A 21,727-nucleotide genomic window follows, 5' to 3' on the forward strand; every position below is an offset into this window, starting at 1 on the left:
CTTTGGCACCAGGCAGGCACGGTGGGTCGAGCAGCTGTGCAGTCGCCCAGGCCTGGGCTGGGCTTTGCCTGTGGGGAGGAGAGACAGGGGCACCGCAGCCCCATGGAGAAAACCTTCCACCGTTCGCAAGGGAAAACCCAAACGGGGACGTGAGGGGGAAGGTGATAATATAAAGTAACATCCAGTAGAACAAATCCACAACACCAGAAAGCAGCCCCCCATCCTCGCCCGGGGGGAACAAATCCACAACACTAGGAAGCAGCCCCCCATCCTCGCCCGGGGGGAACAAATCCACAACACTAGAAAGCAGCCCCCCATCCTCGCCCGGGGGGGGAACAAATCCACAACACTAGAAAGCAGCCCCCCATCCTCGCCCGGGGGGAACAAATCTACAACACTAGAAAGCAGCCCCCCATCCTCGCCCGGGGGGGAACAAATCCACAACACTAGAAAGCAGCCCCCCATCCTCGCCCGGGGGGAACAAATCTACAACACTAGAAAGCAGCCCCCCATCCTCGCCCGGGGGGGAACAAATCCACAACACTAGAAAGCAGCCCCCCATCCTCGCCCGGGGGGGAACAAATCCACTACACTAGAAAGCAGCCCCCCATCCTCGCCCAGGGGGGCACTAAATCACCAGCACGGTAAAAAGATTTTCAACAACCCCCCGGCACCCCAACGGGCATCAGCCCCTCCTCCGGCATCAGCCGTCACCCTCCCCTTTGCCGCTGCGCTTCCTTCCAGTGGGTCCACATGCGAGCGCCAGCTCCTCACCTGCAGGGCCAAACCCCTTCCCCAGCTGCCCAAACTGCCATCCCTCTGTCCCCTGGCCAACATGCCCGATCTGTGCCCCTCGCAGCCGGGCTCCCTGCCCGCAGCCCTGCACAGTCCAGCTTCCTCAGCGCCATCTCTTCTGTCTGCTGCCCCCGTGGGGCAGATCCGGAGCCCCCTCCCCAAGGCCAGCTGCCCTCTCGCTGGCCGGCTCTCCCCGCAGGACACCAGGCGATGCTGCTGCGCCGGGTGCTAATGCCAGGGCCAGAGTTACTGCAGCGGCTGGCGAACGGGCCGTGCAGAGGAGAGCAATGGGATGGGAGTGGCTGGGCTGAGCTGGCTCCAACCTCAATCCCTTGTGGCAGAGGGGCCGTGGTCGGGGCTTTCCCATGGCCCTGTCCTCTCACCTGCTCCCCGAACGCCAGGCTGGCACTGGGGGGATGTTCCTACATTCCCCAGGACATAGGGCCTGCCTGGGCCAGCTAGAGCCAGAGGAGGCTGAAGCTGAGGTGCTGGGCACCAGCAGCCTTTCCTTGGAGCCCAGGCGTCCGCATGGACTATCTGGGAGCTGGGTGGGAGACACGGGTGGTTCCTGTGGAGCCGGGCGCTCACGTCCCTGTGGGGCAGCTCTGCGGTAGCCACCCGCAGCAGAGGGGGCAAAAGGCAGTGTGTGCAGATGGGGCCAAGGCAGGCCCAGGCGCTGCCCCCATCCCATGGTCCCCTTGCCCCCTACCGAGCGGGGGCTGGCACAGCTCCTGAGGTGACCATGGCCTCCACCAGCAGTGCTGGCCCGGGCCAGGTGCTGGGAGTGGGAGGGTTTGGGGGTGCGCCCGTCCTGTCTCGTTCCTCCTCACCCAGTCCCCGTGCAGCTACGTTCGGTGCCCTTGTAGGGCCCTTGCCGCTCTCGGAGCCAGGACATCGCTTCCCTCGTTGGCTGGCCTGAGCCCCACAATCCCCTTAATCCCCCGGGGGCGGCTGCAGCCCTGCAGGGGGCTGGGCCTGCCGTGCTGAGGGTTTGCAGGGAACGTTACCAGAACACGCTGCCGACTGCGGCTTTGCTCTTGGGCTGCAGCCAAGCAGCATCGGGCTCTCCCAGAATGCCTTGCGCTGGTGGCATTTGGCACCGGGGCTGTGGCCGAGGGCTCTGGCTGTGCTGTGTCCAGCAGGGACCTGGGGCCTGTTCCTTCCCCCCAGCCCCTCTGAGCCAGAGTTGTGCTAACGACGCTGCATTTTCCCAGCAGGTTCAGAGTCCCGGCTCATCCCGCATAGTGCCCAGCGCAGCGCAGGGCGGCACGGCCAGGGAGAGGCCCTGGAAGCAGGACACCTGGGTTCTGCTGCTTGGCCCTGGGCCCATCCCGGCTCTGCTCTGAGCCTCTGTTCAGTCCTCACCCTCGGCCTCGTCTGCCTGGGCCTGAGAATCGCCAGCCTCCGCGGGGGCTCTCGGGGCTGCCCCGCTGGGTAGCACACGCCGTGCCTGGTGCGTGGTCCGGACTGCGGGCTGGCTGTGACGGCGCGCACGCTCTCCGGTGCCTCGCGGGAGGGCAGGACCCACGGGTGAGTTGGCCCATCACAGGTGCTGACAGCCAGGGCCGGGCTGTCCCCCTCCTGCCCCCGGTGAGGAGCTGCAGCAACCAGCAAACTTCCTGCTTTGCAGCCGCTGCGGTCACCCCAACGCTGCTGTGTGAAGGGGGGTGTAGCTGCTCCCCATATCCCCCCCAAAGCAATCCCTCCCCTCCTGCTGGGCATTGGGCCCCGACCCCCGCGCAGGCTCAAGATGCTGCCCCTTCACCTCTGGGTGCTCAGCCTGCTGGAGCCAGCTGGGGACGCGACAGGCCACAGGGCCCACGCACAGCATGTGCCCTGATGCAGCGGTGCCTGGTGGTTGGAGCAGAGATGGGGCGACGGGGCTGTGGGGCTTTACTCCACCTGACCCTGTGACACTCCCACACTCCCCGTGCCTCAGTTTCCCTATGCGTGATGGAGGCGACAGTGGCCTCTGCGGGGGGTGGGAGGGTGAATTCATTAGTCTGATGGGCGTTGGCCCCTGGTGGCTGCCTGCTCTGGCGCCTGGCTGAGGGCTTGCCGTGCCCTGTCTGTCCACCCAGCCTCGCGCGCTGCGGTGAGCTCCAGCTGTCGGGGGGGTCCTGCCACTCAGTGCTGGTAGCCCACAAGCCACCACAGCAGCCCATCAGCTGTATGATGTCACCGCCCCCCCAGGGCTGGCCCCACTCAGACTAGCGGGGGTGGGGGGGACCAGCAGTTTGCTCTTAGGTTTGTCCAATGGATTGTTTTGGTGACACCCAAACCCTCGGAGCGGCCCCAGCCACGCAAGGCTACCCCCTCCCCCTGTCCTCCTGAGCCCCCCCTCTCCCTGAGCCCCCCTCCCCCTGTCCTCAGCCCCCCCCCAACAGGAGCCTGTCTCCCCCCCCACGGAGCTGCTGGGCGCTGCCAGGCCTGCCTGCCAGAAGGGGCGAGGCCCACTGTGGTGCTGCCCAGGGGTGCAGGGAGAGGTCACTGGGGGGCGGGGGCAGCTCTTCCCCTGGGGCTGGAGGGGGTGGCGTGGGGGGGGAATCACCCTCCCCCGGGGCGGGGCAGCAGCTGGTGCCCGCCGGCCCCTCCCCCGCCGGGGGCTCGCCCCCCCCCCCCCGCAGCTGTCGCTCCCCGGGCCCGGCCGCACGTGGCTGGCAGCAGCTGCCGCGGGCTGGGCCGGCTGGAGCCGCACGAAGCGCTTCGTCCATTTCCGTCCCGGAGCCCGAGAGCCCGAGCGAGCCGCCCCGGCGGGCCGGGCACAGCAGCGAGCTCGCCCCGGAGCAGGTGAGGGGCCCCGGCCCGGGCCGCGCCCCGTGGGGCCGGGAGATGCTGCGGGGCGGGCGGCCCGGCTGGGTGGGGGGTCCCGGCCCGGCCCGGCTCGGCTCGCGGGGTCCCCGGGGGCGGCCCCCCCCCGGCCCGGGCTGGCAGGGACGCGCCTATATTAGGAAAGTGACCCCGGCTCGTCCCGCCGCCGCCGCCGCCGCAGCGTCTCCTTCTTTAGCCGCGGCCGCGTCGCGCTGTGGCGGGCGGGGGCCGCGGCTCCCCGGGGCGCTGCGGGGGCGGGAGCCCGCGGCCCCTTTCCCGGGGCAGGCGGCGCTTTGCCAGCGGGGCTGATCGGGGAGCGGGGCTCGGAGTAACCGACGTGCCCCGCTCCTGCCCGGGCCCGCAGGTGGTGCCGGGGGGGGGTCTGGTCCTGGCCCCCCAGCGGGGCTGCGCTCGGCGGGGAAGGAGGCCGGGGGGCTGCGCTGGGAGCCTGGGGTGGCCCCGGAACCCCCGAGTGGCGCCGGCGGCTCGGCTCTGCCCCCAGCCGCGGTCGGGGGAGGCCGAGCCCGGGGTGATTCCCCCCGGGCTGCCGGGCGCGCTGCTGGCAGGAGAAGGGATGAACCGCCGCAAGCCACAGGGGACCTGGCTTCAGCTCCTGGCCCTGCCCCTGGCCTGCTGGGTGACCTTGGGCAAGTCCCGCCCCGCCCCTGGCCTCAGTGTCCCCACCTGTGAAGTGGGGTGAGGTGGGGCAGCGCTGGCGCCAGGCGCTCCTAGGCTGCTGGGCGCGTGAGACGGCTGAGTGGGGCTCAGCGGCTCTGGGAGGTTCATTCCTCTGGGCACGGAGTGGAGGGGATGGGCCCCAGCGCGGCGTGAGAGGGCAGGGCCGAGAGCCAGGGCCGATTTCATGGCTGCCCCGAGCCCGGGGCTTGGCCTGTTGCGCGGATTAGCCTTGGCGGAGAGCACCAGCCCCCAGGGGTTCCGGCGTGCAGAGGGGCAGGTGGCTGGAAACCGCCCCGTGTGGGGCCAGGCCAGCTTCCCACGGAGCCCAGCAACAGCCTGGCAGCAGATGGCTTCCCGGGAATCCAGGTTCCCTCCTTCCCTGGGGGATGGGATGTGGCAAAGCCATGGCAGGCCGTGACGGGGGCCAGGCGGGTGAGCACCGAGACAGGCTCTGTGCTCTCAGACTCATGCAGAGACACCCCCCCCCCGGCTTTGTACCGTCTTCCGCCCCTGGCAGTCCCTGTTGTATCTGGTTACGTGGCGGTCGCACCCAGAGCCCGCCTGTGCCAGGCGCTGTACTAACAGCCCAGACAGCTTACAGGCGAGTGGCCACCTTCCCAGCCCCGCACCAGGGGGGCCAACGGCCCCTGTAGCCCCAGGCCACTGCATGTCTCAGCTGCCGCCTGCCCTGCTCCGTGCACGGCTCACCCCCATCACCGCGGTGTCAGAGCGCCGTCAGCCACAGCACGTGCTTCCTTCGGGGAGAGCTGGGTGAGCAGCGGGGCAGCCTGTCCCTCCCCTCCCCGTACGGCCACGCTGCTCCGGGTTGGGCTCAGAGACGAGTGGGAGCAGGGCCCCTGGGGGTTTGTTCCGTGGTCTGGGACTGGCCCCGTGGGATGCTCTGTTTGCTGCCCAGCTGGGCTCTGCCCTGGTGGTGCAAAGTTCCCCGGGCCCGAGGGGTGGAGTTATGGACCTCGGTCCCCAGCCCGGAGCCAAAGGCCCCTCCAGAGACGCGGAGCCCCGGCCGCTGAGCGCCTCGAAGATCAGGCCCGAGACTCTGCCCTTGACTCTGTTCTATGGGAGGCCAGCCATAGGCGCCCACTTCTACTTTTCCCCACGGGTGCTCCACCACTGCTCTGGCCTGAGGCCCTGCCCCCAAGGCCCCACCCTCACTCCTTCCCCTCCCCAAGGCCCCCGCCCGCCCGCTCGCTGCTCTCCACCCTCCCCCAAGTCCGGCTGGTGGGTGCTGAGCACCCACTATTTTCTTTCCTTGGGTGCTCCAGTCCCGAAGCACCCATGGGGTCGGTGCCGATGAGGCCAGCGCAGGGTGCAGGGCCATGCGCTTGCAGCAGCTGGTGTTGCTGAGGAGACGTGCTGCAGCCCGGAGCCACAGGGGCCTTCCCACACCACGGTGCTGCTGACGCTTCCCACCAGGGGGCAGCGTGGGGGGGGGCCCCCATGGAATGGCCGTGGGGGCAGCATTGTCACGGTCGCCAGGATGGCGGTGACGCTCCACCCACCCAGGCAAGGCAGCCCCCCCTTGTCCCCCCCCATGAACCTGGGCTCTCTGGACCCAGAACTCTTGGGGTGGGAAACCATCTACCCACCACGCACATGCAGCCACCTCTGAAGGCTAATGTGGTTTGTTTAACGCCTACACAGCAATGCTGCCAGCAGTTTGGGGCAGGAAGTGAGGCGACATCTCTGATCCAACAGGCTGCGGGGGCCTGGTGGTAGGGAGTCTGAATGGCATTGCCTGGCCAGGGCTGGCGTTTGGCCAGGGCAGTGGCCGCGGGACCATGGGTGGGCTGACCCAGGGCAGTAGGGATCCAGAGCCCCGTAGTCCCATAGGGCTGCAGCTGCTCTCTGGGCTGGGCTCCGTCCCTCGGCTCTGTCCCAGGAGAGAGGCAGGGTCGGGGGAAGCAGAGCTCCGCTAGCCCCAGGAGGGACGCTCCCGCCTGGCTCCCCAGCATCTCTCTCAGCTCCAGGTGTTGCCTCTGCTGCTCTTCTAATGGGGGCACGGTGCTGCGGCTAAGGGCGCTCGCAGAGCTCCTGCTGCACTGGGATGGGGGGGCTGGCAGTCTGGGAACTCGCCTGCCCTGCCCCGCCGCGGGCTGCCTCCCAGCACCTGCTCTGCGGCGCGGGTCCCACCATGGGGCACAGACGCCAAGCAGCCCCTTCACCCTGTCTCCAGCCAGATCCTCCGAGAGAGGCTGGAATCCACATTCAGAGGCCGCTCCTCCATGGACCCAAACCAGCTAGTCCGGCCCTGGGCTCCCGCACAGCTCTGCCGGCTTGGAGCCCGCAGGGCCTGCTGTGCCCCGGTGGCTGGGGAGGCCAGGCAGGGAGGGGACAGGGCTGACGGCGCTGGGGGCCTGCTCCCTCGCTGACCCCCCGTCTCCCGCCAGCCATGAGCCGCAGGGTGGTGCGCCAGAGTAAGTTCCGGCACGTCTTCGGGCAGCCGGTGAAGGCCGACCAGATGTACGAGGACATCCGGGTGTCCAGGGTGACCTGGGACAGCTCCTTCTGCGCCGTCAACCCCAAGTTCGTGGCCATCATCGTGGAGTCCGGCGGCGGAGGGGCCTTCATGGTGCTGCCCTTGGCCAAGGTGAGTGAGTGGCTGGCGTGGGAGGCGGGAGCCCGGGGCTGGGTTAACCCGCCGGCGTGCTGGGCTCCCCGCAGTCGGGCGCTGGTGGAGATGGCTGGGTGCTGTATAATGCGCTGGGGGGAGGGGATGGCAGCCGCCAGGGGGCCCATGGGGGGGCAGGCCGTGGGGGGGGGCTGCCTCCAAGCGGGGCGTGTTTCTGTGCGAAGCCCCAGCCTGCGTGGTGGCCCCTGGCTGGCAGAGCCAAGCAGGAGCAACAGTGCAGGGAGAAGGGAGCGGTGAGTTCCCCGACGCAGCGCTGGGCCACGGCCCCCTCTGCGTTGGCAGCCGGGCTCGGCCGCGTGTGAGTCCAGCTGGCCTGGCTGGGGGCGGTGCCAGGTGTGGGGGGCATCTGCCAGCCCCTCCCCGGGAGCAGCTGCCCGGCCTCGCCAGGCCTTTGTTGCAGCCTCGGGCCTGGAGCTGGGAGAGTCCTAGGGCGGCCCATCGCGGGCTGCCCGGTTCTCGGGCCGCCCCTGCCCCGGCCTCTCCTGAGCGCGGGCATGGGGGGAGCTGGGCGGGCACAGGCAGCCCTTTGTGACGCCTGCACCCTGGGGCTGTGGGGCCATGGCCAGGAGCACACAGCCCAGCTCCCAGCCCGCTGGCTGCCAAAAGCCGCCACCCCCCGTGCCAGCCCCGGGACTGGGCCAGGTTGATGTGCTGTGCTTGGGGCTGGTTAGGGGCCCGCAGCAGAGCCCGGCTGTGGGGTTTTCCCTACACGGGGCGTGGGTGGGTTCTACCCTCACCCCTCTGGCACGAGCTCGCAGACGAAGGGGTTAGCAGCCGGGCTCCCGGCTCCTCTGGCCACGCTGGCCGAGGGCGCCTCCTTTCAGGCAGCAGCTGCCACGAGTGGGGTGTATTAGCGAGGGAACCCCCCGCCTCCCCCAGCGCGTGGGGCAGCTCTCGAGGAGCCAGCGGGCAGGAGCTGCCATGCTGTGGGGCGCCCGCAGGCCCCCTCCCAGAGCACGGTGCCTTTTCCCAGCCAGCCACTCTGAACCCCCTCATGTCCCCTGGTGGGTCGGGCCCCGCACCTCTGGCTACAGCCTGGGCGGTTGGAGAGTGACAGGCTCCGGCCGGGCATGCGGCCCCGGGGCTGTGAACGGGCGCTGGAGTGGGTAGCGGCAGGAGGGCTCGGCGGCTGGCACACAGTGCCAGGGGCTGCTCAGGGAATTAATCAGGGCTCTGGGGACTGCCTTGTTTTGCAGCTGCAGAGAGAGGTGTGGGTGACTTGCCCCAGGGTGGTGGGGGGGTGCCTCCGGGCCCAGGGTTGGGCAGCTCCATGGCTCTTGTAGCCAGCCCCCATCCAGGCACCGTGAGTGAGCAGACAGGAGCTGCCGGTGAGTCGAGAGGGCTGGGGAGGTGCATCCTCCTGGAGCCCGGGGGAGCAGGCCGGAAGCCTGGCTGGGAGACAGGAGGAGCAGCAGAGAAGGTGGGGCAGGATTTTGGGCTCCTGCTAGCCCTCGAGCAATGCCGGAGGCAGCCAGACTGCAGCAGGGCCTGTCAGTGGGGCAGGTGGGGTGGGCATCGGGCTAAGCAGTGAGGCTGTAGAACGGGGCCTGATCCTGCCCTGGCCCCGAGCGCGGGGATCTGTCCCAGAAGTTCTGGGATGTTTTACCCTGGTAAGATCATTGTCCTGCTCCTGCTGCCCCCTCACCTCCCAGGCTACAAGCCTCTCTCAGCTCCTCGGCTCCCCCGTTATCCTCTGCGGTATCCACTCTGTCTGTCTGGTCCCCAGCACTGCCCCGTCTCCTGCCCCCGGGGCCTCTCCTGTGCTCAGCAGCCTGTCTGGGCATTGGGGATTCACCTACGGGTTGTGCCCGTGACCTGGCTCCCCCCCGCACCGGGCTGCCTGTGGCCAGGCGGCTCCAGGCAGATGGATTGGAGCAGTTGTCCGGCGCAGGGAGGCTGTGCTCACAATAACGTGTGACTCATACCGGGAACAATCGAGGGGACAGCAGGAAACCACGGGGTCACTGTTTCCACAGCTCATTTCCAGCTGGACAGCGCTGCCCTGGTGTGGCAGCTCACTGGAAGGGGCAGGTGGGTCAGAGGCTGCTTGTGTGGGGCTCCCTCCTAAGGCCTAGCGAGGGGACAGGACTGTCCCGCGGTCACATGGCGAGTCGGTGCCAGAGCTGGGCTTAGAACCCAGGAGTCCTGAGTCCAAGCCCCCGCCCGCTTGGGAGGAGGCGTGGCCTGCTGGGGACGGTCAGTCCAGACTCCTGGGTTCCATTCCCTGCTCTGCTACTGACTCACTGCAGTGCCTTGGGGAAGACTCATCCCCTGCCTTGTGCCTCAGTTTCCCCTCTGTGCAGTGGGGGTGATGCTGCCTTGAGCAGCGCTCTGAGATCTACGGTTTGAGAAGGAGCTGAGCCTGGGCTCTGAGTGACAAACCTGGGCACCGCTCTGGTGCCTGCAAGCCCTCTCCAGGGCCCTGTGTTCCCTCTCCGTCCTGCCCCTGCCCCTGCCAGGGGGTGACTGGCGCTGGGACTAGACCCCGCCTGCCCTCGGGCGCCCATCACCAGCTCCCCACGCTCTGCCCGGTCCTTGCATGCCAGCGGGCGTGTGGCTGAGAAGGGGACCCCGTGTGGTCCCTGCCCAGTGCCCGGGCCACTCGCTGGCTGCTCACCAGGGAGGTAGGGCCTGGGGTGTGGGTCAGACGCTCCTGCTGACAGCACTCGTCTAAAGCCAGCTGGGCAGTGGGGGAGGGAAGCCAGAGGGGTGCAGGGCACTGCCGGTCTCTGCCTGCCCAGGGGGCGAGAGGGAGACTCGAGTGCGGGGCCAGCCAGGCCCTGGCCCCTCTGCCGAGGGCGCTCGTTGTGTGGAGACGTGGGCACCCGTCTCATTGGGATCTGTGCTGACACCCCCCAGCTCAGTCGCTGGAGCCCCCTCCCCTCGAGGGGGCCCGGAGCCGGGCCCAGGGCACGGTGCAGCTGGTAGCCTGGCTAGGGAGGAGGCTCTGCTCCCCCAGCTGCCGTCAGCTCCCTCTGCCCAGCGCTGGCTGCCCATGGACGACCCCCCCCATACCGGCAGTTGGGGGGCGGGGCGGGGCAGAGCGCGGTGGGGCACTGGCTGTGGGGCAGGGGCGGGAGGCACAGGGCCCCTGCTCACTGCCCTGCCTGTGTGTTCCAGACGGGGCGCGTGGATAAGAACCATCCCCTGGTGACTGGGCACACGGCGCCCGTGCTGGACATCGACTGGTGCCCTCACAACGACAACGTCATCGCCAGCGCCTCCGAGGACACCACGGTCATGGTATGGGGGCCGGGCTGGGGGCTGAGCTCAGGGCTTCTCGCGGGGCGGGGAGCTCGGGGGGAATGGGGAGCATGGGCTGGGGGGAGGGTGCTGTGGGGGGGAAGGGGTGGGCGTGCTCTGGGGGGGTGACAAGGTTGGTTTAGGGGGATGAGGGTGTTGCGGGGGGTGAAGGCATTGGAGAGGTGCTGCAGGAATGTGCATGTGAGGTGCTGCAGCAGGGGCCAGGTGGCTGGGGGTCTGCAGCAAGGGGGTCTGAGGTCTGCAGTGAGAGCCAGGTGGCTGGGGGGCCTGGGGGTCTGCAGCAGAGGCCAGGTGGCTGGGGCGGCTGCAGCAGGGGCCAGGTGGCTGGGGGGGCTGGGGGGCTACAGAGGGGGCTGGGGGGCTGCAGCGGGGGCCAGGCGGCTGGGGGGCTGAAGCGGGGGCCAGGTGGCTGGGAGGGCTGGGGGGCTGCAGCGGGGGCCAGGGGGCTGCAGGGCTGCAGTGGGGGCTGGGGGGCTGCAGCGGGGGCTGGGGGCTGCAGGGCTACAGAGGGGGCTGCAGCGGGGGCCAGGGGGCTGGGGGGCTGCAGCGGGGGCCAGGTGGCTGGGAGGGCTGGGGGGCTGCAGGGAGGGCTGGGGGGCTGCAGCGGGGGCCGGGGGGCTGCAGGGCTGCAGTGGGGGCTGGGGGGCTGCAGCGGGGGCTGCAGGGCTACAGAGGGGGCTGGGGGGCTGCAGCGGGGGCTGCAGGGGGCTGGGGGGCTGCAGCGGGGGCCGGGGGGCTGCAGTGGGGGCCAGGCGGCTGGGGGGCAGTGCTCCGGCTGTGCTGTTCTTTTTGAAGTCACTGGAGGTGTGGGGGCTATTTTTAGCCGGGTGGCACGTGCCGGGGCTGGTGCCTGCCGGTGTCGGTGACGCAGCGCTCGCTGCCTGACTCAGCACCTAAGAATAGCCACATGGGAGGCAGCGCTGGGGCAGGGGGAAGATCGGGGGGGGGCTGTGGCTCCCCCTTGTCACTAGCAGGTGGCCGCGGGGGCGGCAGAAGCCCTCCCAGTGCAGCCGGCTGCTCCCGGGAGGTGGGGGGCAGCTGGGAATAGGAGACCCAGGGGCTGGGCAGACGGCGTCGGCTCCTCAGCCCAGCACCCCAGGGCAATGCCAGCGAAGGGATGTCCCTGGGGGGCCCGTCCCCGGGTTCCTACCCCATGTGCTCCCGTTCCCTTTCACAGCGAGCGCTGCCCACTGGGCTCTCGGGGCGCTCCCTGGCGAGGGGGGGCCCAGGCTGTGTCTTTGGGGGCACTGAGTGCCCTCTCTGCCGGGCTCAGGCGTGGGTCCCTCTCTCCACGGCTGCCCGGGGCAGGGGGACGTGCCAGAGGATTAAGGGAGAAGTTAATTGGCTCTGGGGCTCTTAGCCGCTTACGGCTCCTGAGCCCATAAATGTCACAGAGCCGTCGGCCCCCGCAGGCGCCTGGATGCGCCCCCCCCACTAGCATCTGGCTGTGACCCCCCAGAGAGAGCAGCCTCACCGCCGCTCACTCCCCCTGCTTCCCAGGTCTGGCAGATCCCCGACTACGTGCCCATGCGGAACCTCACGGAGCCCATCGTCACCCTGGAGGGGCACTCCAAGAGAGTGGGCATCATCACGTGGCACCCCACGGCTCGCAACGTGCTGCTCAGCGCAGGTAAGGCCCCCAGGCCGGGCGCCCAGGGTCCCCGGGCTGCACCCTCGGGCTGGGTGCAGCCCCCAGGTGACGCCCGTCCCGTCCCGCCCGTCCCCAGGCGGAGACAACCTGCTGATCCTGTGGAACGTGGGCACGGGCGAGATGCTGCTGACCCTGGACGACATGCACGGCGACCTCATCTACAACGTGTGCTGGAACCGCACCGGCAGCCTGCTCGTCACCACCTGCAAGGACAAGCACGTGCGCCTCATCGACCCCCGCAAGCAGCAGGTGGTGGCGGTGAGTCCTTAGCGCTCCAGCACCGGCCAGGCCCTCGCACGCTGTGCCGGGAGCACTCCCGTGCCCGTGGAGCGCATGCACCGCCCCGTGCTCTAAGCATCCTGTGCCTCTCCCCGCCCTGCCGCCCCTGGGAGCTGGAGCCGGGCTGCTGTCATAGTGTCTCCAGCCCAAGGTGCCGGGCTGTCTCCGAGCTTCCCCGTACCCCAGGGCAGCACGGCTGTGCTGTGCGGTTACCCCATGTCCCACAGCTCCCTCCCTCGGCGCTGAGACCCAGCTGTTCCCGCCTGTAACCGTGCACGTCACCAGGATCGCACCTGGGCCCTGCACAGCCGGAGGGCCAGCCCTGAGCCCATGGCCTGGCTACTCTCGGGGCTCACGAGCAGGGCCCCGCTCCTGGCTGCTGACTGGTAGGGGGCAGGCTGGATGCCCACAGCTGGCAGAGCACGGAGACCCCTCTGGTCGTAGAGGGCAGGACCAGGTGGCGAAGCTCACCCTGCGACTGCCTGCTCGGTGCCCTCTGGGGGGATTAGAGCCCTGCCACTGCCCAGCTCAGCGCTGGGGTTTGCTGAGTGTCTGCTGCTTTGGGGCTGCAGGGCCGGGGAGGGCCGTGCCGTGCCGTGCTGCCTGCGTGCGGGGCTCACCTCGGACTAACAGCTTGGGGTGTGTCTGTGTTTTGGTTTAACCCTCTAACCGCCGGCGCCAGGAGAAAGTCAAGCCGCATGAAGGCGCCCGCCCCATCAGAGCCATCTTCATGGCCGATGGCAAGATCTTCACCACGGGCTTCAGCAAGATGAGTGAGCGGCAGCTGGCGCTCTGGGACCTGGTAGGAGAAGGCGATGGCTGCGCGGCTCTCGTCCTGCCTGCCCGGCGGGGCGGCGAGTGTCTGTGCCTGGTGGGGACAGTCGGTGTGGAGCCTGGGACCCGTTGCTCAGCGTGACAGAGGCGCCTTGGCTGCTGTGAACAGGAAATGCCCCGAGCTCCCCTGGTGGGCTCCCCAGCCCCCTTTCAAACGCGCCAGGCCCTGCAGGGACAGCCCCAGATGCTGCGCTCTGGGAAGGGCTACAAGGAGAGGGGGTGGACTCCGGACTCCTGGGTTCTATTTCTGTGGCCTGGGCCGACTCCCTTCCCAGCTCTGCTCCAGCGCAGCCTAGTGGCTGGGGTAAGGACACCGGACACGGCCTCTGGTCTCGCTGGGCAGGGCTCCCCATGCGCCGCGCCCGGCTCTCCCTCGGCCCCGCGCGCCGGGCCTTGGCCGCAGGGGTAGGGGCAGGGCGGCGGAGCTCCACTCGCCCCCGGTAACACGCTGCCTGTCTTCCCCAGGAGAGGTTTGCCCCGCACGAAGGAATGAGGCCCATGCGGGCCGTCTTCACGCGGGAAGGACACATCTTTACCACGGGCTTTACCCGCATGAGCCAGCGGGAGCTGGGCTTGTGGGACCCGGTAACACCACTGCATGGGGTGCTCGTCCGGGACTTGGGCATCATCACCCCGCACCCCCTGAGCAGCTCCCAGAGCCACGGCAGCTGGCCTCTGCGGGGGGGCAGGAGGGGGCAGGAGGAGGGGGCTAGTCATTAACCCTGTGAGTGCCACACCTGGGATGCAGCGTGGGCACAGCTCACAGCCTGCCACGGGTAAGGTCCCTGCATTCCCCCGTCAGCGGCATTCTGGACAGCACAGCGGGTTCCTGGGGGAGGGGCTGGCTCCCCCAGTCCCAGCCCCACACTGAGCCCTCCCGGCAGATTGGTTTCAGCAGCTGGCAGTTCTCGAGCCAGGGCGGCCCAGCTCCTTCGAAGGGCCAGGGGTCAGAGCTGTGGGGTGGGGGACACAAACCCGGGGGCCTTGGGAAGCAGCAACGGGGCTGCTCTGAGTGCCGGGGGGGAGGGGGATGCCCGTCGATTGCATCCATTCGGACCAGGGCATTATGCCCCCGAGTCACAGGCACAGCGGGGGCAGAGCTGGCCCATCGGGATGATGCCAAGTTCCCAGGGCTTGGAGTGATGTGAATTTGCATGGGATGGGGAGGGGGCTAGAACTGCAGTGCATGCTGGGAGTGTGGGAGCAAGACTGTCCAGGTGTGGGCTGGGGGGCAGATGCTCCTGGGATGGGGGAGCTCATCCTGCCGGGGGGGGGGGTGAGCAGAGATGGCTTGGTCAGGCCAGGGGTCAGGGGCACAGATGCTCTGGGGCAGGGGAGGGAGGGCAGGGCCTGTCCTGTGGGGCACTGGGGATGCTCACAGGCAGCCCCCACTCCCTGGGCTGCCCCTGCTGCTGTGCGGGGGGGCACCGGGACACAGCTCTGTGGGGCAGGGCTGAGCCTGGCTGAGGAGCAGGAGGGTGAATGGCAGAGGCAGGCCAGGGAGGGCAGAGCGGGCTGGCCCCATGGCTGGCTGGCCCCACTGGCTGGGGGGAGATGAAGGGAGAACCGGGCCAGCCCCCAGGAGGCAGAGCTGTCCCCTGCTTGGTGCCAGGGGCCCGCGTCACTAACGTGTGTGTGTGTGTGTGTGTGTGTGGGGCTAACCAGCTCGGGCCGCCCTGCCGCCCCTCACGCGCGCTCCCTCCGCCCCCGCAGGAGAACTTTGAGGAGCCGGTCGCGCTGCAGGAGATGGACACCAGCAATGGGGTGCTGCTCCCCTTCTACGACCCCGACTCCAGCATCGTCTACCTGTGCGGCAAGGTAACGTTGCAGCAGGCCGGCCAGAGGGCACCCTGGGCCCTGACACAGCCCGGTGCCCTGAGAGGCCAGGGGTTGGGGGCGGGATCCCGGTGCCCTGAGAGGCCGGGGGTTGGGGGCGGGATCCCGGTGCCCTGTAGTGGCTGGGGGTTGGGGGCGGGATCCCGGTGCCCTGAGAGGCCGGGGGTTGGGGGCGGGATCCCGGTGCCCCGTAGTGGCTGGGGGTTGGGGGCGGGATCCGGGTGCCCCGTAGTGGCTGGGGGGTTGGGGATGGGATCCCGGTGCCCCGTAGTGGCTGGGGGTTGGGGACGGGATCCGTGTGCCCCGTAGTGGCTGGGGGTTGGGGGCGGGATCCGGGTGCCCCGTAGTGGCTGGGGGTTGGGGGCGGGATCCGGGTGCCCGGAGAGGCCAGGGGTTGGGGGCGGGATCTGGGTGCCCCGTAGTGGCTGGGGGTTGGGGGCAGGATCCGGGTGCCCCGTAGTGGCTGGGGGTTGGGGGCGGGATCCGGGTGCCCCGTAGTGGCTGGGGGTTGGGTACGGGATCCGGGTGCCCCGGAGTGGCCAGGGGGTTGGGGGCGGGATCCGGGTGCCCCGTAGTGGCTGGGGGTTGGGGGCAGGATCCGGGTGCCCTGAGAGGCCAGGGGTTGGGGGCGGGATCCGGGTGCCCCGTAGTGGCTGGGGGGTTGGGGGCGGGATCCGGGTGCCCCGTAGTGGCCGGGGGTTGGGGACGGGATCCGGGTGCCCCGTAGTGGCCGGGGGTTGGGGACGGGATCCGGGTGCCCTGAGAGGCCGGGGGTTGGGGGCGGGATCCGGGTGCCCTGAGAGGCCGGGGGTTGGGGGCGGGATCCGGGTGCCCTGAGAGGCCGGGGGTTGGGGGCGGGATCCGGGTGCCCTGAGAGGCCAGGGGTTGGGGGCGGGATCCGGGTGCCCCGTAGTGGCTGGGGGGTTGGGGGCGGGATCCGGGTGCCCTGAGAGGCCGGGGGTTGGGGACGGGATCCGGGTGCCCCGTAGTGGCTGGGGGTTGGGGACGGGATCCGGGTGCCCTGAGAGGCCAGGGGTTGGGGGCGGGATCCGGGTGCCCCGTAGTGGCTGGGGGTTGGGGACGGGATCCGGGTGCCCTGAGAGGCCAGGGGTTGGGGGCGGGATCCGGGTGCCCCGGAGTGCCTGGGGGGTTGGGGGCGGGATCCGGGTGCCCCGTAGTGGCTGGGGGGTTGGGGGCGGGATCCGGGTGCCCCGTAGTGGCTGGGGGTTGAGGATGGGATCCCGGTGCCCCGTAGTGGCTGGGGGTTGGGGGCGGGTACCCTGGGCAGATCCCGCACCCAGTGCCCTGCCAGCATGCAGGGCATTACCCCTCCCCATGGGCGGTGGGGAGCAGCGGGGCCCTGCGGGGTGCTGCAGCCCAGCGCCGATGCCCCTGCCTGTGCCCACCCACAGGGCGACAGCAGCATCCGCTACTTCGAGATCACGGCCGAGGCGCCCTACGTGCACTACCTGAGCACGTACAGCAGCAAGGAGCCCCAGCGCGGCATGGGCTTCATGCCAAAGCGAGGCCTGGACGTCAGCAAGTGCGAGATCGCCAGGTGAGGGGGCCGGAGGGGGCACGGCTCACGCTAACCCCCATGGCCCAGACACCCCTGGAGCTGCTCCCCCACAAGTCCTTGGATCCCGCCCGTGGTAGCTCATGCGGGACCTCAGCCCCTGTCAGTTCTAAGCCCTGGGGGTGTCTCCATGCCCTGCCCATGACCCCCAGGGGCCCTGCTGGCAGGGTGGGGTCTGGGCCCTGGCACAGACTTGGGGGAGTGGGGGGAGGGCCAGTCACTGCTCCCTGCCATGGGGGAAGGGGCTGGGCCTTGGGGGGCTCTGGAGGGGAGGGCGGGCCATTGCAAGGGAGTGGGGGCTGGGCCATGGGAAGGTCGGGGGGCTCCAGGCCAGGCCCGTAACCACATGCCCCATTTATCCAGGTTCTTCAAGCTGCATGAGCGGAAGTGCGAGCCCATCGTCATGACAGTGCCGCGGAAGGTGAGTCCTGGGGGAACCCGCTGGCCCCAGCCCCTGCTTCCATGGGGGCTGCGCCCTTGTCACGGAGTGTGGGGGGCACAAGGCCCTGCACCCCCGGCTCCCTGCGATTCACCAGGACTCTCAGCCAGCCAGTAAAGCAGAAGGTTTATTTGGACGACAGGATCACAGTCCAAGACAGGTCTTGCCGGTACAGCCAGCAGGGCCCTCTTTAGTTAGGTCCATCTGGGGCCCCAGGGAGGCCACAGCCCCGTTGGGAAGCCCAGGCCCTGTTGGGGGGCCCCTCTCCATTTCCCAGCCAGCTCCAAACAAACTCCCTCCAGCCTCTCACTCAGCCTCCCCCCAGCTCATCCCTCAGCCTTTGGCCTTTGTCCAGTGTCCCCGGCAGAGGTGTTACCTGGCCTCCAACCCCCCCCCCCCCCCCCGGGTTCTCAGGTTACCTGCTCAGGTACCTCCCTTCCCCAATGCAGCCAGTCCCGGCACAACTCCCCTGCCACCTTCCCAGGCCAACACTCCCCACTCAGCACTCACAGAACAGCCCCACTTCCTCACAGGCCTGAGGCCCGGGGCTCCTGGAGCCCTGGACTGGGGGAGCGGGAGGGTAGAGGGGACTAGGCTGTGGGGCAGGGTCGTTGGGGCACGGGGAGGGGCAGGGGAAAAGGCGCTAACTGTGGGGTGGGTTCAATGGGGCGCAGGGAGGAGCGGGGTCGATGTGGCACTAGGCTGTGGGGCAGGGTCGATGGGGGAGGAGCGGGGTTGATGTGGTGCTAGGCTGTGGGGCAGGGTAGGCGGGGAGGGGCGGGGTAGACAGGGCGCTAGGCTATGGGGCAGGGTCGATGGGGGAGGAGCGGGGTAGATGTGGTGCTAGGCTCTGGGGCAGGGTAGGCGGGGTAGACAGGGCGCTAGGCTATGGGGCAGGGTCAATGTGGCACTAGGCTGTGGGGTGGGTTCGATGGGGCGCTAGGCTATGGGGCGGGGTCAGTGGGGCGCTAGGCTGTGGGGCAGGGTAGACGGGGCGCTAGGCTATGGGGCGGGGTCGATGTGGCGCTAGGCTGTGGGGTGGGTTCAATGTGGCGCAGGGAGGGGCGGGGTCGATGTGGCGCTAGGCTATGGGGCAGGGTAGACGGGGCGCTAGGCTATGGGGCGGGGTCAGTGGGGCGCTGGGGAGGCACAGGAGGCCTGGGAGGCGCTAGGGAGGCAGTCCGAGGCTGCGGGCCTCACCGGCCCCTCTGCTCCCCGCAGTCAGACCTGTTCCAGGACGACCTGTACCCCGACACGCCCGGCCCCGAGCCGGCGCTCGAGGCGGCCGAGTGGCTGGCGGGGAAGGACGCGGAGCCCATCCTCGTCTCGCTGCGGGATGGCTACGTGCCTCTCAAGAACCGCGAGCTCAAGGTCACCAGGAAGAACATCCTGGACAACAAACCTCCCGTGGGGCCGCGCCGCAGCCACTCCACCTGCGATGCCAATTTCTCGGTGAGTGCCCGGGCGGGCGCCCCCCCCTTAAGGCCTGCCAAGCACCCCGCCAGGCTCACCCGGGACTGCGGGCGGGTCCCCCAGGGGACGGTTCTCTCTGACCCCTCTTGGCAGGGGCGGGAGGGTCCCCGGGGCCGCTGAGCCAGGCACCGTAGAACAGCCTGGGGCCTTGGCTTCCCTCTAGTATCTGAACCACGCAGGTGGATAACAGTCTACTCTCGCTGCTGCCTGGTGGAGTCACTGCTTAAGGCTGGGGCTCAGGTTCCTGCTCTGCCGGGCCACTGACTCTTGTCTCGTTTAGCTGGAGGGCAGGAGGTTTTCTTTAGCCTGCTGACAGCCCCTCTCTGGGTGGGGAGCCATGGGGGCCCTGCCATGGGCCTGGCGGCTCCAGAGCCCTGTGGAAGGGCTGCGCTGCCCATGTGCACAGCTCAGATTAGGATGAGACGGGGTAACTGGCTGGGGGTGGGAGAGAAGGACCAGGCCCCCCCCACAACTCCCGTGAGGCGGCCCCACCTCTGACCCTTGCCCCTGCTCGCCCCCTTGCAGCGGCCCAGCCTGGAGGATCTGCTGGAGGAGATCCGCTCCCTGCGACAGACCGTCCAAGCGCAGGAGAAGCGCATCTCTGACCTGGAGAACAAACTCTGCAAATTCACCAACGGCACAGCCTAGCGGCCCCCATGCCGCAGCCCCCAGCGGACCCAGCCTTATGGACAGGATTCAATCCAGCCCCCAGGGGAGGAGCTGGGAGACGTGTTTTCCCTGGCCCCGGAGCTGCGGGCAGGCCCCCTGCGGGCAGGCCTCAGCCCCTGGCGCCGCAGGCAGTCTGCAGAGGAGCCCAGCTGCTGCTGGTGGTGGTGGTGGATTGCTCGGCTCTAGGGGCTGCTCCCTGGGGCCTCTGCTGGCGAGAGAGGCCGACCCCCCTCTCCCTCCCTGGCTGTAACTGATTCCCCTTCCCGCCCTGTGGCTGACGTGTGGGGAAGCCCCGTGGGGGGCGGAGGGGTGGGGGAGGTCCCTGGCTGCCCACCCTGAGCTGCTGCTAATCTCTGCCCCCGTCCCCAGCCAGGTCCAGGTGCTGGCAGTGGGTGGTTACGTGGGTCACAGAGCCCAGCCTTCTGAGGCAACCTATTTATGGGCAAACCCTCATCCCTTGCACTGTGGGGGCTTGCTGGGCCCCCTGCCTGCTGCCTGGCCCTCCCCGGCCGGGTCCCCATCCCCTCAGCCCCCTGCCCTGCGCGTTTCTGCCCCCTGACATTGATTGGCCTGGGGAGCTGCTCCATAGCCCAGAGGCCTGTTTGTGGTGAGCCTCCATCTTCCTACTCGGCCCCATTAGTGGGAAAGTTTCCAGCCAGCAGCTTCAGCCCACTGCCTGGGCACGTGTGCAGGGGGGACTCGTGCCAGGCAATGGGCACCGCATGGGCCGGGAACCCAGGCTGGGTGAGGGCCCTGGCAGCCAGCCCCTCCCAGCGCACACTGAATGGTGGGGGTGCCAGGGCAAGGCTGGGCTCTTGGGAGGGCATCGCTCAGGCCTGCTGCCGTGGGGTGCAGCACAGTGAGCTCAGGGACTCCCCCCGCCATGGATGGGCAGGCATTGAGGTGGGAGCCCTCAAAGCAGAAGGGGGCAGAAAGCCCCCCCAGCCCAGCCTGCCCCATCCATGCAGGGCACCCGGCTGAGCTGGCACCCTGCCCAGCCCTGCCAGCCACGTGCGTGTGGGTCCCCGCTGGTGAGGTGCCCCTAAGCAGCAGCCTGGCCCTGGGGACTCCGCTCTCCCTGCTGCCGGGCCAGGCCTGCTACAGAACCCGGATTTTGGTGGCGCTGGGGGCTGCGTGTCGCCTGCAGGTTCTTGGCCCCCTGGTGTTGTACCTGTCCCTCAGCAATAAACGCTGCATTCTCTGACCCTGGTGTGGGGGGTGAGCATGGGGGGGGGTGACCCCAGGAATCCCGGCACCGTGCCAACCACCCCACCAGCACTGAGCCCTGCACTGTGTGCCTAGCTGGCTACTGGGGGCTCCCGGGGCAGGATCTAGCCCAGCACCCCCCAGCTGCCTGCAGTGGGGAGATAGCTGCCCAGACGGGGACATGCATGCAGCCAGCCCCCAGGATGTCCCCACCCCACCCCATGGCAGCGGCTGCAGGGACCCTGGAGCCCAGCAGTGTTGTGCTGTAACCACTAGCCCACACGACCTCTCGGCTAGTGAGCAGGAGGCACAGACCGTGCTCTGGGGCGTCTCCCAGGAGTAAGGCCCCCCACGCTCACCCTCCAGCAGAGCAAGGGGGGCTGCTCCTGCCATGCACCAGCCAGAGGGGGCACATCACCCCCAGGGCTGCCGCTCTCCCAGCCCCCAGTGCCATGGCAATGCCCATCCCAAGGAGGGCTCTTTGCCATGGCACAAAGGGAGCTGGGGTGGTGCCCATCTGCCTGTGGGGCACCTTGGTGTGCAGGGGAAATGGAACTTGGCAGGGGGATTTGGGGTAACCCGGCTCCCCCCAGCGCTCAGTGCCCCCTACCTCCTGAGTGGTTGGCACGCTGCACCGTGGGCAGGGCACCCCGAGTGGGGCTGGCGCTGCATTACCAGCAGTCACTGCACCAGGCGTCTCTGGGGACCGGGGGGAGCCAAGGTCCCTGCTTGGCTGCCTTCAATCAAGCCAAGCCCATGTGCCCAGCTGTGTCCTACCGCCAGGGCCTGAGCCAGGCTTGGGGCGCCCTCCCCACCTGCTTGTGGAGCCAGCAGCTGCTAAGAGACAAATGTAAAGACTTTTATTGGTGTCCACCGTGCTCGCAGCCCGTGGCCCGGCCCCCGCCCAGCCGTGCCCATGCGGCCCAGCCCCTGCCGTACAGTTGGTGTGGGGGGGGGGGCGTTGTGGGCGATTAAGGTCCCTGCCCCGTCACAGCTTTGGGAGCGAGCCACGTGCCCGCTGCTGCCCTGGGTTCGTGTGATGGCGGCTCGCCGGGCGGCGCGTCCCCTCAGGCGGGGATGGCCTGCCAGCCGCCTGCACCAGGCCGCCCCCTGCGCTGGCGTGCCTGGAAGTCTGCCCTCTGCGCAGACCGAGCGAAGCCCAGTGCCCCCAGCCTGGCGCGGGGCGGGCCTGGGCCCTGTCTCGGCACAGGGCTGCTGTGTTCTCGGGGGCGGGGGGCCACGGGGGGTTAGCACCATTTGACGTAAGGTTTCTCTGGGGTTTAGGGCCCTGTGTGAGGCGTGTGCACTGCAGGGGGCACGAGGGGACCCCTCAGCCCAGGCCATGGGGCTGCAGCGGGTGGGCTGGGAGGGGCCTGTGGCTGGGCTCAGGGGGTGCTCCCGGCTCAGCCCCGCCCCACAGGGCTCGCTGGAGGGCTGGCAGGGGGCAGTGGGGCTGCCTGTCCTAATGATGGAGTTGGCAGACACCCCCACCCCCGGCCTGGGGGCAGGTGCTGCCCAGGCAGAGAGACCTGCCCCCACTCCCCATAGTTCAGGCGTTGGCTGGAT

General features: G+C 69.3%; 1 protein-coding gene across 3 annotated transcripts; it reads left to right on the forward strand.

The window, feature by feature from the left end:
* Positions 1–3,454: 3,454 nt before the first annotated feature.
* On the forward strand, positions 3,455–21,299 carry CORO6 (coronin 6). Of its 3 annotated transcripts, XM_044993924.1 has the most exons (12): positions 3,455–3,585; positions 6,693–6,892; positions 10,055–10,177; positions 11,699–11,828; positions 11,926–12,107; positions 12,811–12,930; positions 13,428–13,547; positions 14,676–14,780; positions 16,211–16,356; positions 16,738–16,795; positions 18,035–18,265; positions 18,812–21,299. In XM_044993924.1, the coding sequence occupies exons 2-12, from the start codon at positions 6,695–6,697 to the stop codon at positions 18,932–18,934; spliced, it is 1,536 nt and encodes a 511-aa protein (XP_044849859.1). In that variant the 5' UTR covers positions 3,455–3,585; positions 6,693–6,694; the 3' UTR covers positions 18,935–21,299. The 3 variants fall into 3 exon arrangements, with proteins under 3 accessions (XP_044849859.1, XP_044849860.1, XP_044849862.1); XM_044993925.1 differs by lacking the exon at positions 13,428–13,547 and having other exon boundaries at positions 18,812–21,298; XM_044993927.1 differs by lacking the exons at positions 12,811–12,930; positions 13,428–13,547.
* The last annotated feature ends 428 nt before the right edge of the window (positions 21,300–21,727 follow it).

Source organism: Mauremys mutica, chromosome 19 (assembly GCF_020497125.1).
Source record: "Mauremys mutica isolate MM-2020 ecotype Southern chromosome 19, ASM2049712v1, whole genome shotgun sequence".
Classification (NCBI taxonomy): domain Eukaryota; kingdom Metazoa; phylum Chordata; order Testudines; family Geoemydidae; genus Mauremys; species Mauremys mutica.